The sequence below is a fragment of the Cygnus atratus genome, chromosome 1 (assembly GCF_013377495.2).
Source record: "Cygnus atratus isolate AKBS03 ecotype Queensland, Australia chromosome 1, CAtr_DNAZoo_HiC_assembly, whole genome shotgun sequence".
In the NCBI taxonomy this organism is placed as follows: domain Eukaryota; kingdom Metazoa; phylum Chordata; class Aves; order Anseriformes; family Anatidae; genus Cygnus; species Cygnus atratus.
The window spans coordinates 188,616,798-188,635,988 of record NC_066362.1 but is presented as its reverse complement, the minus strand read 5'-3'; the positions used below and the strand labels follow the sequence as shown (position 1 = coordinate 188,635,988).

Sequence of the window (19,191 nt, the reverse complement as noted above, 5' to 3'; positions counted from 1 at the left end):
AGAGAAACTGCAATGCCTTTCCCAATGAGAGAAACACATTGTTTGTTTAAGAAATTACAACCACAAAATGCAGAAATTTTATGGAGAAAAGGCTATGTGGATGTTTTATATGATCTGAAAAATACAACCCCTCAACCTTTGAAAAAGATTTATTATGAAATTTGGATACAAAACCACTCCAAACTCTTTCATAATTTATTTCAACTCAACACAATTCGGGGAGAGCTGGACACAACACATGCTTACACCAAAAATGTGAATGTTTTCAAAGGACCATATTCCTTCAGTTTGAATAACCCATCTTGATAAATCCATTGGTAGTGTTTTCAAGCAACAAATGTGAAAACTTTTTTTTTTTTTTTCAAGAAAAACTGAGGGTTATAAAGGAGAGGGATGATGAAACCCCAATATGCAGGAGCTGGTTCTGAATTTTCTGCTTGCTTCCTACATGCCAATGAGGAAAAGAGGTCAGTAAGACCTAAAACTCACACGGGTAAGTCATTAATGACATGTTCTGAGGATAATTTCATGAAAACACTGCACCAAGTGGCAAACAATGACAACTCTTGTTTTAAATCAAACTTCGCAGGGGTATTTTTCCTTCATTATATTGATAACATGAAAACTAAAAATCTAAAGAAAAACCCATATTAACTCATAAAGATTACAATATTTTTACTTTTATCTTAGAAGAGAATGAGGTTTGGTAATGCTTTTGCTTGTTCTTTTCACTGTCAGAGCTAGTCTCCAAAATCCTGACTTGCTTTTTTTTTTTTTTTTTTTTTTTTAAACAAAGTTTAACAAGAGTGACAGCACTTAGAGCATCAAGGGTGAGAGAGTATGACCAACAGTAAGCACCATGAACAGGTCTGAAAATTACCTGAACTAACAGTGCAACAAAACTCATTTTCTTCTGCCAGTCTAGGCCTCTCTGGCTCTGCAGGAGCCATTTCACACTGACTTCGCTCTCCTGTCCAAAAACCCAAACCAAATACCAGGAACTTGAGCATCTGATCACAGAATGTGCCATCCTGCTTCAGCCCAGCCTTGATCTCTTTCTTCCAACTCCCTGCTTCGTTAGGACTGGTTTGCAGTTGCTCTTCTGTGCTCCACACAAGATGGAGTGAACTGTGCTGCAGAAGACCTTCTCTAAAGTAAAATTTGGAGTCGAGTAGCTTGTGGTCAGAGAGCTGGAGCAAAAGCTCAACTCACAGCCAGGAAGTGGGGAAACAACAGCTGAAGGCCAGTGAAATGGTCTGCCTAAAGAACAATGCAGTAATAGAGAGCAAGGGAAATGAGTCATTAAAGCCAGCTATAAGCTTTCCCCCGATCCTGGCACATGTAAAGCGTGGGAAGCAAGCTATGAGCCAGGCCACCTGGAAAGCACAGTAAAAAAAATCCAGCCCCGAAAATAAACTTGGATGAACTTTATATCCAAAAGCATTCCCATCTATGAACCACAGTTGTGTGTGTTTATGCAGGCCTTTGGAATAGGAAGAGGAGACACATCCCAGGTCCGCAGGATTTTAGATGATGCCGCTGAGGAGCATGCTAACACTTAACATTAAGCAGCAGTTAGAAGACAACTTCTCATTTCAGTAAAACCCATTTCCCAAAAGACCTAGAAATACAGAAAGGCCATCAAGTAGTTGTCTATCTGCGTATAGCCTTTCCATTTTGCAGTGACATTGCTATTTATCAGCTTAACTCGGTTCTCCAGTTCCTTCTGACTCCCTGCCCACTCATTAGGATTAACATGTAAACAGTTCGGCATTTCCCACTGAAGTTACTGCTGGCTTTCTGAAAGACTCCGGGACTTAATCTGCACGGCAAAAGCTTTATGAGAAGATGGATGGATTCTCATATCTTTCCTCTTGACTAACTGATTAAACGAGCTGGACAAAAATAGAAGATAGAGCTATAATGAAAAACATAGTGTAATTTCTTATTTTCACATGCCAATAGACTTATTTTCTGACCAGATGACAAAAGAACCTTTAGGCATTTTCCTCACTGCTAAAAAAGAACTGTAAGCATTTTTATTTCTTTTGAAGGCCAAATAATGCACAGCATCTAGTCGTCAGTACAGAACATGCTCTTTGCAAAGCCTGGAGAAAAGGTATAAAGAGTCATCATTCACAGTCTTTTCAGACTGTACTTTTAGTAGTACATGGATACTTGGGCACCTGCAGATTAAAATATGTTTTTCTTCAATGAATTATTATATTTTTCACAGAATCACAGAATTGTCTAGGTTGGAAGAGACCTCCAAGATCACCTAGTCCAACCTCTGACCTAACACTAACAAGTCCTTCACTAAACCTTTTGAATTACCATGAGTAACAATACAAACTTATACAAAGGAACACGTGAACTTTAGATCTGCGATGCAATCAAGTTCTCTGGGACATTTTTGCTGAATTAACAAAGTAAGCGGCTTTGCCAGCCAGTGTCTTTCAAAATGAGTGCATACTTCTGCAGGCATTTTAACTGGAATCTCCCAAAACATGGTACTGAAAGTTGGAAATGACTAATATTATTCAGTGTGGCATTGTGGTAGCTTGTCAGGGGTTGAGACCAGCTAAAGTTTAGTTACATGAGAGTAATTTGAGGGCAAACAGCCTGCTTAATCACTGTGTCATTGCCAGCACCAGCCAGTTATGAGGCGCCACAGGAATCTGAGCCCCACAGAGCTGGGTGTTCTCTCCTCACTTCTAAATCTACGGGGTCTGGAGTCCCCCGGGGACAGAGCCAGGAGCTACTCCATGGGAGGTGGGAGAAGCACCTGAGGGTTAACAGCAGCAGGGGGGGGATCGCCCAGCCCAGCCCATGAGACCACCACATTGACCCCTTCCTCAATGTCCTTCCGGAGCTCGCCATCTCCCCTGCCACAGGACAGGAGCATTGTGTCATTCATTATCTACCTGTGACTCAGTGTTCTTGTTCAACAAGCCCATTTAGTCCACACACAGTCAATATGGTCTCAAAACTTAACAGGATTACAGCAAATATATATTAAAAGTTGAAAGGAAATCCATCAGATCTCTATAGAGCTGGTATGGACACAGAATAAAGAACAGGTGCACATGAAAGCACCTGACCATCACTGTGGTGGTTACTAGTCTGTACATTGTCAAATTATTCCAACCGTGTTGGTGGACTTCATAAAGGTCATCAATTAAGCATTCTCAGTATAACTTTTATTTTGATCCAGAATTGTTTTCTTCACCAAAAAACCTCTTACATTAATTAATTATATTATTGACCATATTCTTTCTGGATTCTCATCTCTCTCTCTCTCTAGAAAGAGAACCTTTCAGAGCCAGAAGCATGCATTTCAAAGTCACAGCTGAAGAGAGGGCTCTGTTAGTTTCATGTCACTGAAGTATTGCTTCAGGTTCGTTCAGGCTGCCTGCACAGCCAACAGTGGCCAGCAAGGCGGAGCGCAGCATTGAAAGCACACTTCACAAATCCGTTCAGTTTCACCACTGAAAAATACATGTATACACTACAAACAGTGTAAGCCTGGTTTTGATTAGTTTAACTGACGTATACATTTACAGGTCCACACTCAAATATTCTGATTAGTTTTAAATCACTATAAATTACTGCACAGAGCAAACTGCAAATATTTAACTAAGTTTTTCTTTTAAATCAACTTCAGTTAACTAGTGCAACTCATGTTTGTAGACAAGGTTACAAACATTCGTGCACTTTTCAAACAGAAAAATTACAAGGGATTGATTTTGAGAATTGCTTCTTTGCACATCTCAAAAATAATGAAAACCCTTTATCGAGGTATGAGCAGTTACCTCACCTAAACACTAGGTCAACTGTAGCAAGAAAAATTAAACGCGTCTGGTTTAAGGGAAAAGAAAAAAGAAAAAAAAAAGAAGAAAACAGAATTACAAAAGTCACACAACAGAAGCTTGCAGTATACCAAATGTAGCCAAACTCTCATTGTAAAAAAAGTTGGCTGGATGCTGTAATGTTACTGAACATGTCTGAGAATTACTATAGCAGGACTAAAAAAAATTAAATACTCATATAAGATAATACCCTAAATTCCTTTACTTCCTTTGAAGAAAAGCAACACTGATAATTTATTTATGGGAATGACTGATCAACCACATCTGCCCACAGAAAATAAAGACTTATGAATTTAATTACTGCTCCCAACACTGAGAGAGAGAAGTCAGAGACCAGAATGCAAAGACCATACCTGGAGTTGCATATCAGCTGCAGCACACACCTTTTTGGACTCGCACAGTCTTGACACCATGTTTTTTGGAAGTGGCTTTAAAAAAAAAGTCAGAACATATTTAGAATTGTTGCAAATTTGTTAGTAATGTGCTTACTATTAAAAAAGACTAAATGCAAAAAGAAAACAGACTCAGAGATACTAAAAACATCTTCAAAGTGCTTTCCATTGAGGAATTAGCAATGAAGAAGGAAATCTCATTTGCTAAAGCATTATGGCAGAAATTATCAGCCATAATTTACATAGCAGTCAAGTCTCAGTGTTTGTTCTATAAAATGATTCTACGCTCCCTTACATACTTCTTAAAAATATATTATGACTACAATCTTATGACTATAATTAAAGAACAATAGATGAGGCGGCAAAAGTCCCCTCAGGTCATCTTACTAATTGTCAAAAGTAGGTATTACAACAGATTCTCCTGCTGGCCTTCAAGCACAGCTCATTTAGATTTACACAGATGCCCACGTAACTCCCAGAGTTTTCATAACTTCAACTGGGGCAGCATCTGTCCTTCTACCCTTACCCACATAAACCTGTTTGGTCATCCTGAATAGTCAGTGTCTACCCTTTGAAATTTTTAACTAAGATGAACATATTGCATATCTACAGCAATAAAATATCCATGCCAATACAGGCTGAAAGTCAGAGACATTCAAGTCATTAAGCAAACTCCTTTTGACTTTCTATCCAGATATCTACAAATACAAAGACTGTTAATGACAGATTTATCCATATCTGGATATGAATGCCTGACCTTACACTTCTTCCACTGCTTCCTGAAGCTTTTCAATATATGTTCTTCCTAGTAAGCACATTTTTTTTTGCCAGCAGTTTTATTAACCAAACACATTAAATATGGCTAAAATAACTGTGTTCTTGCTGAAATATTAAAAAAGTTATTACAAGTCGTATAATGTTATACAGATGTTTGGTATTATACTGAACTCTAAAAGCATACCTACACTTCTACAGTGTGTTGAAGTGCTTAAGAAATAATACATCAAAGTTTACAGATCCCGATGGCAGAGCTGTATGTTTAGATTCTGTGCAAATGATATGACTTCAAGACAAACAACGTTAATGTTCACAGAATAAAAACCTAACTCCAGGAAAGTTACATGTAAGTGCGGAAAATGTTATCAATTAACTCTGTGGAATCTGGAAGTTAAAGGAGATAAGAAAAACTCTCAAGTTGCACAGCTGTTTTATGCAGTAGCTTGCCAAGGCTTGTAACCTCTTCTCCAAGACAAATGTTAGCTGGGTCAAGAATGGGATAGAACAACACCCACTATTTTGCCTGTCATAAATGTGTGCAGCTGTTAAATTTCAACACAGAGAAACAAACCAATGAACATAAAGTCTACCCTACAGTGTATCCTTGTTAGGCCAGTATTTGCCCTTCCCAAATATAAAAATTGTCTTTCAAATTACATGATGATTTTGGACTACTAAAGTAAGAGTAAATGAGCAGTTCTCCATAGTAATAAAGATGTTAGTGGCTGACTACCTTGAGGTTCCATACTGGCTTTAGCATTGTTCCGAAAAGCGCTTAATTATGTAGAAAAGTTCTTAAAGCAAGATGCAAAATAGAAACAATATTAGAAATGGTAAAAAGTATGTTGGCTGGGCAATTTTTCTCCTGGTTCTATGAACATGTCTTGTTTTATCCCCTTACACAGGCTGAGTGAGGCATGTACTTCAGTAACTCTTCATCCTGAAGCTAAAGCACATGTGGGTTTACAATAACAGCCTCAGCTGTCATGGGAGAAAACAGCGTGTAAGGAAACCTATGCAATTTTGAACATATTTTGTTATTAAACATCGAACATATCAACAAGTTTTGGCAGCTTTCTGGATGCTTTCACCTCCTAGTGAAGCAGTACAGTGTGGAGTTAAACAAAACTCATTTCTTTGAGAGGCACTTGTATCCTAGGTACAGTGAAGCTGGAAAGAACTGTATGGGAATTTATAGATTGTGATTTTTCAGTGTGAAAAAGCTGAACTTCCAAAAGCTTGGCAATAGCAAGTATGTGTATTTTACACAGTTATAATTTAAGAGTGTTAAAGCCAAGAGCAATCCTACCAGTAAGGTCAAACCAACTCTTTCAACATAATGGATTTTCAACATTGTATTTCTGCTATATTAAATAATGGTAAGAGGAAGCTAAGTGTACAGGCTTTCAGCTAGTACACAAAATAAACAGAACACAAAAACACTCAGACTTTGCTAGTTGGCATTTTGGTAAACCACAATCCCACAGCTCCTCACTGAATTGGGAAATTCAAGTTTGCAGTTCACTGGGGCACAGAGCAGCAAGGTTCGGCAATGCGGACAAACGCTGCTTGCTCCCTGGGAGAGCCGGGCACACCCAGCCCTGCCCAAGAAACAGCTGAAGGAGGTCTAATTCTCAGTTCAGAGCTGAGAACTTCTTACACTCTCTGCACCAAAAAAAAAAAATAATAATAATTCAATGTACTGTACTGCAAATAGCTGACCTCAAGCCAGGGAAGACTACGGAAAAGGCAGCCTCTGCATTCACCTATTTCTTCCTGATCTTCTGATTTTATAAGCATCTACCTTGTTCTAGACTAAAGTCCCGAGGGGAGACACAGAAATGATCTTTAATGATTTCAGGGTCCTAACTGAAAGGAATGTTCCAAGCTACCCAGATGTCTCTGCGTTGGAGACAGCTTAGCAGCACCTGTGAGAGACCAACTAGAACACAGGCAATACCAAGAAGCTCCAGGAAACCTTCAATTTTATTTTTTTTTCTGCCATATGAACACCAAACAAAAAACATAGAATCACAGAATCATTAAGGTTGGAAAAGCCCTCCAAGATCATCTGGTCCAGCCATCCCCCTATTACCAGTATCACCCACTAGACCACGTCCCTAAGCACCACGTCCAACCTTTCCTTGAACACCCCCAGGGACGGTGACTCCACCACCTCCCTGGGCAACCCGTCCCAATGCCTGACTGCTCTTTCTGAGAAGAAATGTCTCCTCATTTCCAACCTGAACCTCCCCTGGCACAACTTACTCAAGTCATTCCCTCTAGTCCTATCGCCACCTATCTGCGAGAAGATAAAACATAGATCTGCTCCGTCCTGCAGATCAAGCTCTACTGCCTCAGCAGATTAAAATTAGCAGGAAATCACAAATAACTCTTGACAATACCTACAAAAAAGGATGGGAGAAAGACAGAAATTTTCTTTTGTTGAAATCAAGTGGTGCTAAAGATATAAATGAAATACATAAATGTTGTATTGTTTAAGTCAATCAGTGCTAATGATCTGGCGCAAAGATTACAGTCTGATCATACTTCACAAGTCAAGCAGAATTCAACACTGGAAAAAATGGTAGCAAAAATTAAATTGAAATAAATCCTCCAAAACTTATTCCTCTCAAATCTACGGCATTTTAAAATTTAACATTTCAAGGAATGCCAGAGTGTCAGACATACAGACACTCTGAGGTCTTGAATGTACTAATGAAGATGTACTCTTTTAGCCAACAGAAACTATTTCTCCTTATTGTTACAACTGAGTGAAGAAAAAAGGCATCAGTAGTATTATTTCATCCATCCTGAAAGATGAGTTATCCAATAAAATCAGACTGTCATCCTCCTTCTGAAAGGAAGGCTTCACAGAACTTTGGCTAAAACTATTTTAATTGAATAACCATTCCATTTTAAAAATTTAAACATTACATGCTTTACTTCGGGTTCCATTTTTCCATCTTTTTATACTAAGTAACCTTAAGACCTTGGCATGAATTTTTCAGCCTGTTTGCCATGGTGGCTAAAGAACAAAATTCCCTGTGTTCTAAATTCTCAAAGCATACTTAACTCCTTACCGCTGTGTAGTAACGGGGACATGTTAAGACTATTTACTATCTGTGGGCTTATTCTTGTAATCATGCTAATACAATACAGCCTTTGTAATTCCATCTCTGTGAAAAATGAAGTCAGTTCAAATTTGAACAGCTGAAATACTGGCTTTTGTTCAAGAGAGCCTCCAAAGACACACAAGCTTAAAATGATTTAGCGCAACAGACCTACCACATATCTGCATTTAACAAACAAAATTGAACAAACACAGTGGCACAGAATGGTACGCATTCACCAGATTGTCTGCTTCACATTGTTACAACCTCCTTCTGGTATGGCTTGACTTCATGAGCTTACCCGAGTAATTTGACTTGAGTAACCAATTAACATAGACCTCTCTATTCACTCTTTTTTTCCTTGAGGATTTTTCACTTTGACTTATCTGTAACATGAAGGGAAAATTAGATTTGCTACTTTCTTGGAAGAAGTATTTTAGTGCTGGACAGGTTTTTGAACCAAATTCACAAGACCTGCTCCTGCTCTTCCTGACAGAAGAACTTGCAAGCTTCTGAGGTCTGCAGTATGCAGCAGCAGAACTATCCAAAATGCACAGAAAGTAGACAGGCTTTCTATAAACTTCACCATATTTTGGATCAGATCCTCATGATCCACATCTATATGCATAATGCATTAACATCTTTGAAAGCCTACCCAACACATCTTTTTTTCTGCAATGCTACTTAAACCGTTTTCAACAGTTCATCTGTTTTTACAATCAAAACAGCACGTCTTTCCCTTCCTCCTCCCTTAAACACAAGCACTGATCCTCAGTAAGGACTGCAGCTCAGAACCACTCCTTCTACAAATTGCTCTTAAGGTAAAGGCAATCAGAAACTGAGGCTACACTAGAAAGTATTTCTGACATACTCATATTCAGTAGGGGTGTTAAAAATGACACCACCTAATTCAATATGTATATGCAAAAACTACAGCACAGATGCAGCAGTTCTGAAAGACGAATGCTGTTTTGAATTGCCCGCAATGCCTCCTTGACAAGCTAGGTCAGTAAGAAAACCTCTTTTGTCAACATCCAGCAGAGCTTTGTTGGTGTTGTTTCTTGTACAGAAAAGCTCAGCCTCTTTATTCATAGGGAAATGGAAGTTCTCATATAGAAGAACATTTGGATGAAATGGCTTTGCAAATTTCACTTTTTAACTGTTCTGCCCACCTTCCTCACTCCTACTTGAAGAGGGTAAAGTGGACTCACTTTTCTCCCAAATAACTAAAAAACTGGATAAAAATATGCTGATTAACTTTTCCATTTGCACACAAAAAAATCAGTCAGGGACCAAAAACAGGAAAAGACCCAAAAGTATTTCTGTGAAGTTGCAAATTTAAGAGAGCAGGGATTGTCTGTTCAAAGTACTTTGAAAGATAGACACAACAGATAAAAGCAATTGCTGTAACAATCACTGAATGTCAAGAACAGAAAAATGACTTCAATCTGTTTGTATTTAAATGACAGATACAGAAATCTGGTATCAAATTCTTTTAACTAGCTTAGATGACCAACATAAGCAAAAGCAGATCTATATATGTTGGATAATGGTTTAAAAATACATTCTGAATTCAAAAAAAAAAAAAAAGCAATTAAATGGAAGCAGTCTAAAGCCCTCAAAAGCCACACAGCACTTTCAGACTCTTGTCCTCGTCTTCCAGCATAATCCATTCTTGTACCCCTTCAAGACTCAATTTCTACATTAAACTTCTGAAAGGGCAAGATTTCACCAGCAATAAATATAAGACTTTTTCTGGAAATGCCAAATGGTACACACAGCCTGGTTCTATGATTATAAACTGCAACTAAACATGGTTTAGATTTGTTAAGCCATTTTGAAAATACAAAGCCATAAATAATGTTTCACAAATCTCTTTCAGATGTTTTAGTCAAGCTCATTCTCTGAACTCATATGCAATCAGATTAACTCCACAATGTTTAAACACTACATGAACTTCATAAAGAACACTAGAAAGCAGTAACTTGGTATGTGGATTCAAACATACGAATGATGAACACTTCTGAACCAAGTACTTTCAACTCTTGGGTTTCAAGGAGACTTTCCTAGTGTTCTGCAGAATTGATTGCTCTGTAAAAAAAAAAGCAGATTTACAGAGCAAATTTCTCAAATAATATCTATTAAAATAGACATTACGCAACCTATTTTTCTAACTAACTGTTACAGTGGAGGCAAACATAATTCCACTTTCATAATACTGACCCACATGGAATGCTTACTATTGGATAAAAAGTTTAAATGAAGTGTAACACTATACAATTTAAAAGGCTCTCTTGGTTTTGCATTGATAGGTAGTGTATTCTTCAACCATCACATTTGAGTATATTTTCACCACTGAAATTTGCCTCAGTCAAAAGCACTGGAAAAAGATCTTTGGTTATTGTTTACTGGTTTGCATCTTTGAAATGTCTGTACAAATATAAATCATGTTATGCTGTCATGCATAAATAATTAAGCAACCATCGAAAGTCACATCGTTTCAGACAGCCATGTTTTCTAAATTTCCTATAGAAAGTAGACCCTTGCATTAGACTGGCACAGAATAGATTTATGTAAAGAAGAATCAGAGTTTTAATGCAGAGATTCATGACTGCCAAAATCTACATACCTAATATCCTAAATAAAGCAGTACCCTTTTCATCACTAAACATTTCAGTCACTACCATACACTGTGTTAAAAATGCTGCAGATCATTTCCATTTATTTCCATGTCTTGGTACCTGAGCTTTATTTTAAAACGCAGTTTGGAAAGTTTGATGTGGAATGGCTACTTCAGTCGTAACTTATGTCTAATTAAACTAAAGCAACATACAAACCTTCACCTACTACATTAAGTTTGTGTAGTGTAGAAACTACACAACCTTTGTAGGAAAAAAAAAGGTCGACAAATTTAAATAAGTTACTAGAACTTTGGCTATTAGGATCTGGTATTATTTTACAGATTACGTTTGTCTTTTCTGCCATGAGAACAGTATTTTTTTTTTGAATAATTAAAATTATAGTATTTGATTAGTTTATAACCTGTTTTTGTTTCTATTTCAATAGTACTAACAACACATGAAAATGTGATTCTTGTCTTGCATGCATTTATTCCTATTTTCCATATTTCAGACATTAATTTTCCCTACCTGTCCAGTTTTAAAATGCCTTGCAAACTGGTTAACCACTCGATAGTCATTTGCAAAGTACTCCATCAGAATTGAGGGAACTTCAGCAAAATCAGTAGAACATCTGGTTCCTAAAGGTAGAATAAGTGAACATATTAGCATTTGCCATTTCCATTAACACAAATAGTTAACTCTTCCCAAGAGGTTTTGCAGCTTTCAGTTTGGACTTTTGGTGAACTTTAATGTTCTTTCATTTATTAAGTCAATATTTTATTTCTATAACATTATTGTACATATTGCCAGAAAAGCTTCATTATAATCCTACACATTTTACTATAAATCACAAAGTAAAACAAAATATTTGAACAGCTGGGTGAGGCACCTTATAAAGCGCTGGATCACACCCTTTTTAAACTAAACCAGACTGCAGCCAAACTGGCCCTACATGAAACACCAAATCTATTTAAGTGTCCTAAACCTAAATCAAACTACAATGTAAATAAAACTCTGCCTTAATCCCATTCACAGTTACAATTTTTGCCTTCCATCTGTTTACTGAGCTTACTTATGCTTTATATTAGCCTCACTTTACAATACAAAGTCATTCATCCAAGGAAAACTCGTGCAGATTGAAGACATGTCCTGCAGTGAGGTAATACCTCTGCAGTTAGTATCTTCAAAAAGCACTCTCCCCAAAACCTTATTTACTCTAATCTTTATTATCACCTTACACCAGGAAAGTTATTAAGAAGTGTAACACAGCACCAAACCAAAGCTATATTTTTAATTTCTATATTAAATTTAGGGAAGTACAAATCTGTTTTAATAACGAACCCACTGGGTCATCACATCTATCTCTGTCTGCCAGAGGCAATGTCAACATTTAAAACTAGTCTTAAATGTAAAGTATTTAACTTCTGCTATTCCTTCTTGAAGACTATTTTTGAAAAATCACTCCTTTGGTCTTCACCAATCTTTCTCTAACTTTTAATTGAATTCACAACCTGTTTACACTCTGTGTTTTCAGATCCAGTGTTCTTCAGTATTAACAGCATTTCCCAGACTATTTTTACTTCCTAAATTGACAGAAACTATATTCTCTCTCAGCCATCATTTTCCAAAGGAAAACAAAGTCTAAAAGACTATCCATTGACCTGCAGCTCTTCTCTGTATTTGCTTCAGTTTGAACTCACCTGTAGACCAGAGATATGAAACTATGCCCCAGTGCTGCACGAGGTTTCACTCATAGCTTTCTTAAATCATTCTAATACTTAATTCTGTTAGAAACACCTCTGATATAGTTTCAGATCACATTCGTCCCTTTCACAGACACAACAGCTACTCATAGTTCTCCATTAACACATACAAATGTTTTTCTGTTCTTCCATCACTGTAGAAATATCCATTTGATAGCAGAAATTCTCCTTGAACTCTTTAAACGTGTGATCTGCATTGTGTAAATCTGAATTAGAACTTACTTTTAGCAGAGTGGTATTCAGCCTTTCAGCTCTTGTTATACAATAACCCAATCATTCCTTTGTGCCATTACATTTCATTAATACTGTCTTTTATTTGTTTGAAAATCATTAATAAAAAGCCTAACCCAAGGCCAGTCCCAAGACAAATGCCTACAGAATATCCTAACTCCCCTCTAGCCTGTATGCTTTCTCAGTATCTCTTAATAAAATGATAATACTTTCAATAGCCATTAAAGAGAATTAGATTATCTGAAGGTCAGCAAGGTTGGGCAGTTATCTGGGATAACTGAGTTCTGCTGTGAAACAACTGCAGGTATTCTCTACCGCATAATAAAATTAAAATGGAATACAAACTAGGATAAAAAAATCTTGCACAAACACACATTAAACAAACAATAAATTAATGTAGTAAAATGACAGATTAGCTTAAAAGGAAGCACACCTTAAATCCTAAACGTACAATATCATGCAAGTTTTAGGCCCGCTAGTAGCAGAAAAGGTTCCTGTATATTTGGGAATGTTAATCAGAAAAGGCAGGCAGGAGTAAGAAAGGTATAAAACACTCAGTAAATCTCCACTGGAATTTAAAATTTTTTTTTGTTCTCACAATAGCCTGTAATCATCTTGTTTCCACCCTGTGCCACTCTAGTGCCTCCTCTGGGATGAGTCATTTGATTGTCACACATTCCAATCCCTAAAAAATTGTACTCTGGAGAAACAACACAACTGACCTCTGATGCTGCTTTTGCAATGCTAGCTCTGCAGTGAAGTCCCCTAGGAAGCACGACTGCCTGAGGCAACGCTGAAACCCTACACAGGGGCTCACGGAAAGTCTGAGCCTCAAAATGAGCCATTTCCTGCCCCTTCAAGACTTTTTGACATGGTTACGCATGCGATTCACCACAAGGACCCTACCAAAGCAGCTACTTGGGGCATGTATGTACCCCTGGAGATCAGCAAGAGTGAGGCCATGTGTGTGGAAGGGGTGGAGAGAGCAATTAACTGCCTCAAGGCTTCCTATTCAGAGCTTACAATGAAAGAGCATATATACAGTGTTTATTTGTCTTCACAATGTCCAGTAATAACATACTTACAAACAGCTCGGCCTGTTTTAGTTTTAACTGGAAGATTTAAGAAAGGTTACTTTTTCTTAAGGTGCAAAGCATCTGATAACACAGGACTCTAACACAGACTCCCCTTAGTTCCACTTATGTAATATAAAAAAGGTAAAACATAAAATAATGCTTCAGGCAAGGTAACTACCATTTCATTTTATTTTTAATATGTAAATGAATAAATAAATGTCTACTGCAAGTATTTGATTTCCAGCACACTACTACAGAAGAAGATATACCAGGCTGTCTGCAGATAAGAAAAGTAGCATGCCAAGCAGCTTTAGCAAGTACAGGTCTTTAATCCATTTGCAACAACTGCAGGAGAAGGGGCAGTACCCTGATAGCTGCCAGCCAAATCATTTCCAACCCAGAATTCATGTGCTTTTACACTAGCTACAAGTTTAGTTCAATTTATTTTCAATCTTCTGATTATTCCATTCTTATAAACTCTACATAAAGCAAACTTGCAGGACTGCATCACATCACTACAAAAAAAGATTAGCCATACAGACAGAAGAAATACAAATGCCTAAGTCTTACTAGGAAAGGAAGAATATTCAAGTGTTGTCTGTTTCGTTTAGATAATCTTTGGGGATCTGATAATGTATTTTCAAGTAATCAAAGATATCAAAGTACCAACATGACTCAAGAATTTCTGGTTCATCCTTTTGTTTTTTTTTGTTTGTTTGTTTGTTTGCTTAATTTACTCTCTTCCTCTACAAATTAAACATTTAACTACAACAAAAGATCACTGTTCTAAATTTCTTACCAGTGACATGTTGGTACCGAGTTCGTCCCAGCATAGAATGCATAGCATGTCCCATTTCATGGAAGAGATTCTCCATCATGCCAGGACTTAGCAGTGTTGGTGCATTCCTTGTTGAAGGGGGAAGGCTAAGCATGAGAACAACTACGGGCAGCTGGTACTCTCCATTTTCCCTTAGCCTGCCTCCACGAACTGTGAAGTGACAGTCCTTTTGAAGGTAAAAGGAAACATATGGACAGCAAATGTCATTATGTCAATGATACTAAAACACTGATTAAAGTATTAAATTAGAATTAAACTATTAAATCAAACCTAAACATTTACTTAATTACTGAAGTTGAATTCAATGATCATTAAAGAGTTCTTCAATAACAGTATACAATTTTGACCTCAAACTTTCATTATGTTTCTCCACCATCAATATCTATTTCATATTAATAAGGAAGCTACATTATTCCATACAGAAAAGACTGAGCTTCTTTTAGAAAACAAAATTTAATATTTTTGTTTTAGAATTATCAAACCCTCTCAATTTTACTAAAAAAATATCATTAACTCGAAGAACATTATATATATAAATTATGGATTTGGCACATCAGTGGATTTTGCTCCTCATTCTTCAGCAGTAGCTTCTTTATAAAACATGCTACACACCATTCAGTGTATCATGAACAGAGTACACTTAGTAAAATACATTAAACTAATCAGATTTAAAGTTTGTCCACTTACCACCTCACTCAAGGTGGTAATTTGCTGATGCTTCTACAGAAGTGTTTTTTGTATTGCATTGTGTATTTAATACACTGACACAAGACACAGTCAGCAAGCTTCAACAGCTGGAACCATGTAGAGTTTTAAGTAGGATTTTGAATAAGAATTAGCAGTCATTATGAGCTTTCACCTTTAGAAGCTATTAAAATTTTAAGTTGTTTTTATTACTAAATATTCAGCCAGAAAATAGACATTTGAAAATCTACCATTTCTCTAAGCAGAGTTCTTAGAGATTCATAGTGCCTGTCGTTCTGTAGTACTGAGAGTCTGAGTTCAGCCTATCCGGAGATGTTTTTCAAACGAAAAGTTACTCACAAAAATATTTTACCTAAAACCACATTTCAAGTTATAGACTTTCCATATTTAAATTTATTTATTTCAAGTCCAGATATCTCTTATTAAATTCACGTTGAACACAACGACCCTAATGCTACGGTCATTGCTCAAACGCATGCTGAAATCGGATCATAAATGTTACCTGATGTGGTTTATCAGGTCGTTGAAAGAAGTCACAGTAGATGTATCCTAGCAAACCTTCAGTTTCATGAACAACTGCCTGAAGAAAAAAGATTATTTCCACAGTGAAAGCACTGATTTGTAAATTGAAGACATAGTATTCTAATCCAAAGGTTTGTAATTTATAAATGAAAATAAACCAGGTATAATCCATGTCAAAGTTGTTGGCAATGTTAGTTGGAAAAATATATACATAAGATTTAAAGCTTGTCCTTCCAACTGCAGACATTTCTGTATCTCACTCAAAACTATGTAGTCAGAATTAGTATTAACAGTAACACTGTCTGTAGCGCCTATATGACTTCTGAGAAGTTAACAGTGACAGAATTTGATTTATCATGGACATAAAAATAGGAGAGAGTAAGTATAAATTGACCCACAGGATATAAAGAACTGCAGTTCTCTGAGGCTAGTGGTGGAAGAGGAGTGAAGATCTGGTTGTCTACACATGGAGGGAGGATGCCAAAAGAACCTGGGAATAAAGTACTGCCCAAGTTTTTATTTCTACCCTCCACTAAAAAGAGGGCAGAAAAATAAAGAGGTAAACATGAATCTAAAAGTAAAAGTGACATAGGAATAAACATTAGAAACAGACAAATAACTACTAGCATACACACCTACAGCATTCTAGTTACAAAGAGTCCTAACTGAAAAACTAGAAGGACACATTCAGAGACCACGTGAAAGGTACAACAGTAATCTCTGAACAGAGAAACTGATTCTGATTCAGGCACCCTTCACACAGAGACAAATTTTAAAGGCCATTAAACACCGACTATATAAAAGGTACTTAGAGCATGAAGCCCTTGAGTTCTAGTTTCAACTAAAATTAGACAGAGATTGTATGCTTCTGACAGGTACCCAATTAATTTAAGAACTGATTCATGGCTCTTAAAGGAACATACAATTTTGTCTGACTTCCCTTTGTCATTCCAGATGGAACAAGAACACTTACCAACTTTCGAACATCTTCAGACCAAACTTCTCCTCTCTGTGTTTGTTCAGCGTAAAGGGAGATTCCTAGGAGCTGACTGAACAAAGAGTTCAAACCTTCCATGCAGGCCCCAAGAGAGAAAAATGGACAGTACAAGCCAGGATCAATGTTGTACCTAAGAACATAACAGAATCCCACACAAGTCAGTTCCAGTCATTTAACTGAGGTACGTGAACTGCAGTCTTCACCTCCACGTCACAGGATGTGACAAAACAGACTAGGTAAACCTCATGAGGGTCTTATTGAGCATGCCTGGCTTTATTTTTCAACCAGTGAAACTAAGTCACAGACTAGCTATGGCACAGTGCTTCACAATTACCCTTTTTTTACATTTATATTCAGTTTGGGATACCAAATTCAGCAGATGCTGACTATGATGTTCAGAGATGTGGAGAACACAGCTCAGACTGACCATGGCAACATCACGGGTGGCCAGGCTGCACCTTCTGAGGGCCGGTGGCCTCCCCTGGATCAAGTGCCATTCTCATGCCAAGGCTGTGCCACATGACTGACCAGAAAATGGAGCTGGCCTTGGCTGTGGAGAAGGCCAAGCCCTCCGCTAGGCCAGAAAAGCAACCAGAAAGTGCTGCTGACTCTGCAGTCTTGTCTTTCTCTGGAGCAATAGGAACATCAGGGAGACTCAGTCACCTCCAACGTATGGATCACACCTCAAGCTCCAGGGACTTTCTGAGCCATGTGGAAACTATCTTACAACTTCAAGCTAGGTGAAGATTTTGCTACCTGACTTGGAGTTCAAACTTGGCCAAGCTTCCCGTGGCTAACATCAAGCAACTTGGTATTTTCAAGACACTGTAGCACAGAAAACACATGCTGGGAGAAGATACCATGTGTTTGCATACATACACATAAATGAAAAAAAAATAGTGAAAAGCAGCTACGGAAGTATCTTAGAGGTGTATGCAGCCCATGCTTGGGCACAAACATGTTGAGACTCTGACCCTAAAAAGTAAGCAACCTGCAAATGCATCAGGCAAAGGAATACTTTGCAAACTTGGACCTACACAAACTGCTCAAAGCTCTTTGGAAACTGTAGCAAAATCAGAACAAGAATCTGCTTGTAGGTATGCATGCACCCTAAAAAATGTTCTTGCTCTCTCAATTTATATACAAAGTCCAAGTGTTACTATGTTTTCTGGGGGCCTCTGAGTAAAAATTGTTCTCTTAGCTCACAGTCTCTCCCTATCTCCTTTCTTCTTTCATGCTCTAATGCTTTTGCTTCGTAATGACATGGTAACTAGCCATTGAAACTTAAACATGCATCACTACATCACTGCAAGAGCTGAACACCAAACATTAAAACCATACTATTTTAAGGCCTATGATCAAAAGGCTTCGTCAGAGAAAAGCTGTGAAAGAGTCAGCCAGTCCCTACCCACTTACTCACCCTTCCTCCCCTGCCCACAAAAGAAAAGGGCTAAGAACGAAGCCCATCCATTTGGGATGCTGCCTTTGCCAACGTCCTGCTTGCAACGGCAGCTCCTGCTCAGGATGCAGCTGCACTGCGCCGCCGTGCACAGCAGGGTGGGATTAGCTCCCTAAGCCACTGCTCTCGCTCTTGTACCTATCATTGTATTTTCTTTTATCTCCTACCATCCTTTATATTACCTTTATCACATGTACTAGCAGCATTTTGCAGCTACTATGGCAACACCTGTCGAAAACACAGGTATGTTAAAGTTACAAGATTTTGCATATTTTCACACTACAAGTGCAGGAAGCTAAAGCCTGTGTATTTCATTCTATTTTTAATATCAGGACATATAAAACAAAGCAGACTTTGACTCTACCATAGTGACATAACTTCTTCAAGATGTATAGCAACACTTAAATACACACTTTTTTCCTCCTTACTGAGAAAGAGTCATTACACCAAAAGGACAAAAATAAGCATAATATCAATCACTTTAGATTAAGTTAGATAAAAAGACTAGAAGCACACCTCTAAAAGAAAGCAGAATAGATGAGTTCATTTTCCTGTAATAAGCCACAGAAATGTAAAGTACAAAAGACACTGCTTTACATACACAGAAGCACAGAATTACAGTGTGTGTGTTGAATATCCTGGGATTTTTAATTTGGGGATTCCTGAGAACTGCAGCTCCTTCAACAGAGGTACTTTTTGAAAAGCTGTACTGGAGAAATCTCAAATGTCTCCAGAACTTTTAAAGCATCTTCCAGTGATCACCTTCTGTTCAGATTCTTACTGTGAAAACTTAAAACCATCACTGAGTGCTTCAGCCCTCATCTCAAT

The 19,191-nt window shown here is 37.6% G+C and overlaps 1 protein-coding gene across 2 annotated transcripts in view; it reads right to left on the bottom strand.

Annotated features, from left to right (window-relative positions):
- MIPEP (mitochondrial intermediate peptidase) overlaps positions 1 to 19,191 on the bottom strand; it is a 75,810-nt gene that overhangs the window by 26,498 nt on the left and 30,121 nt on the right. For both annotated transcript variants that reach the window (XM_035542413.1, XM_035542414.2), the window contains exons 11-15: positions 16,881 to 17,034; positions 15,888 to 15,965; positions 14,642 to 14,846; positions 11,301 to 11,410; positions 4,223 to 4,297 (exon numbers count right to left, since the gene is read on the bottom strand). In XM_035542413.1, coding sequence (XP_035398306.1) covers positions 4,223 to 4,297; positions 11,301 to 11,410; positions 14,642 to 14,846; positions 15,888 to 15,965; positions 16,881 to 17,034 — 622 coding nt within the window. The remainder of the gene's footprint in view (positions 1 to 4,222; positions 4,298 to 11,300; positions 11,411 to 14,641; positions 14,847 to 15,887; positions 15,966 to 16,880; positions 17,035 to 19,191) is intronic.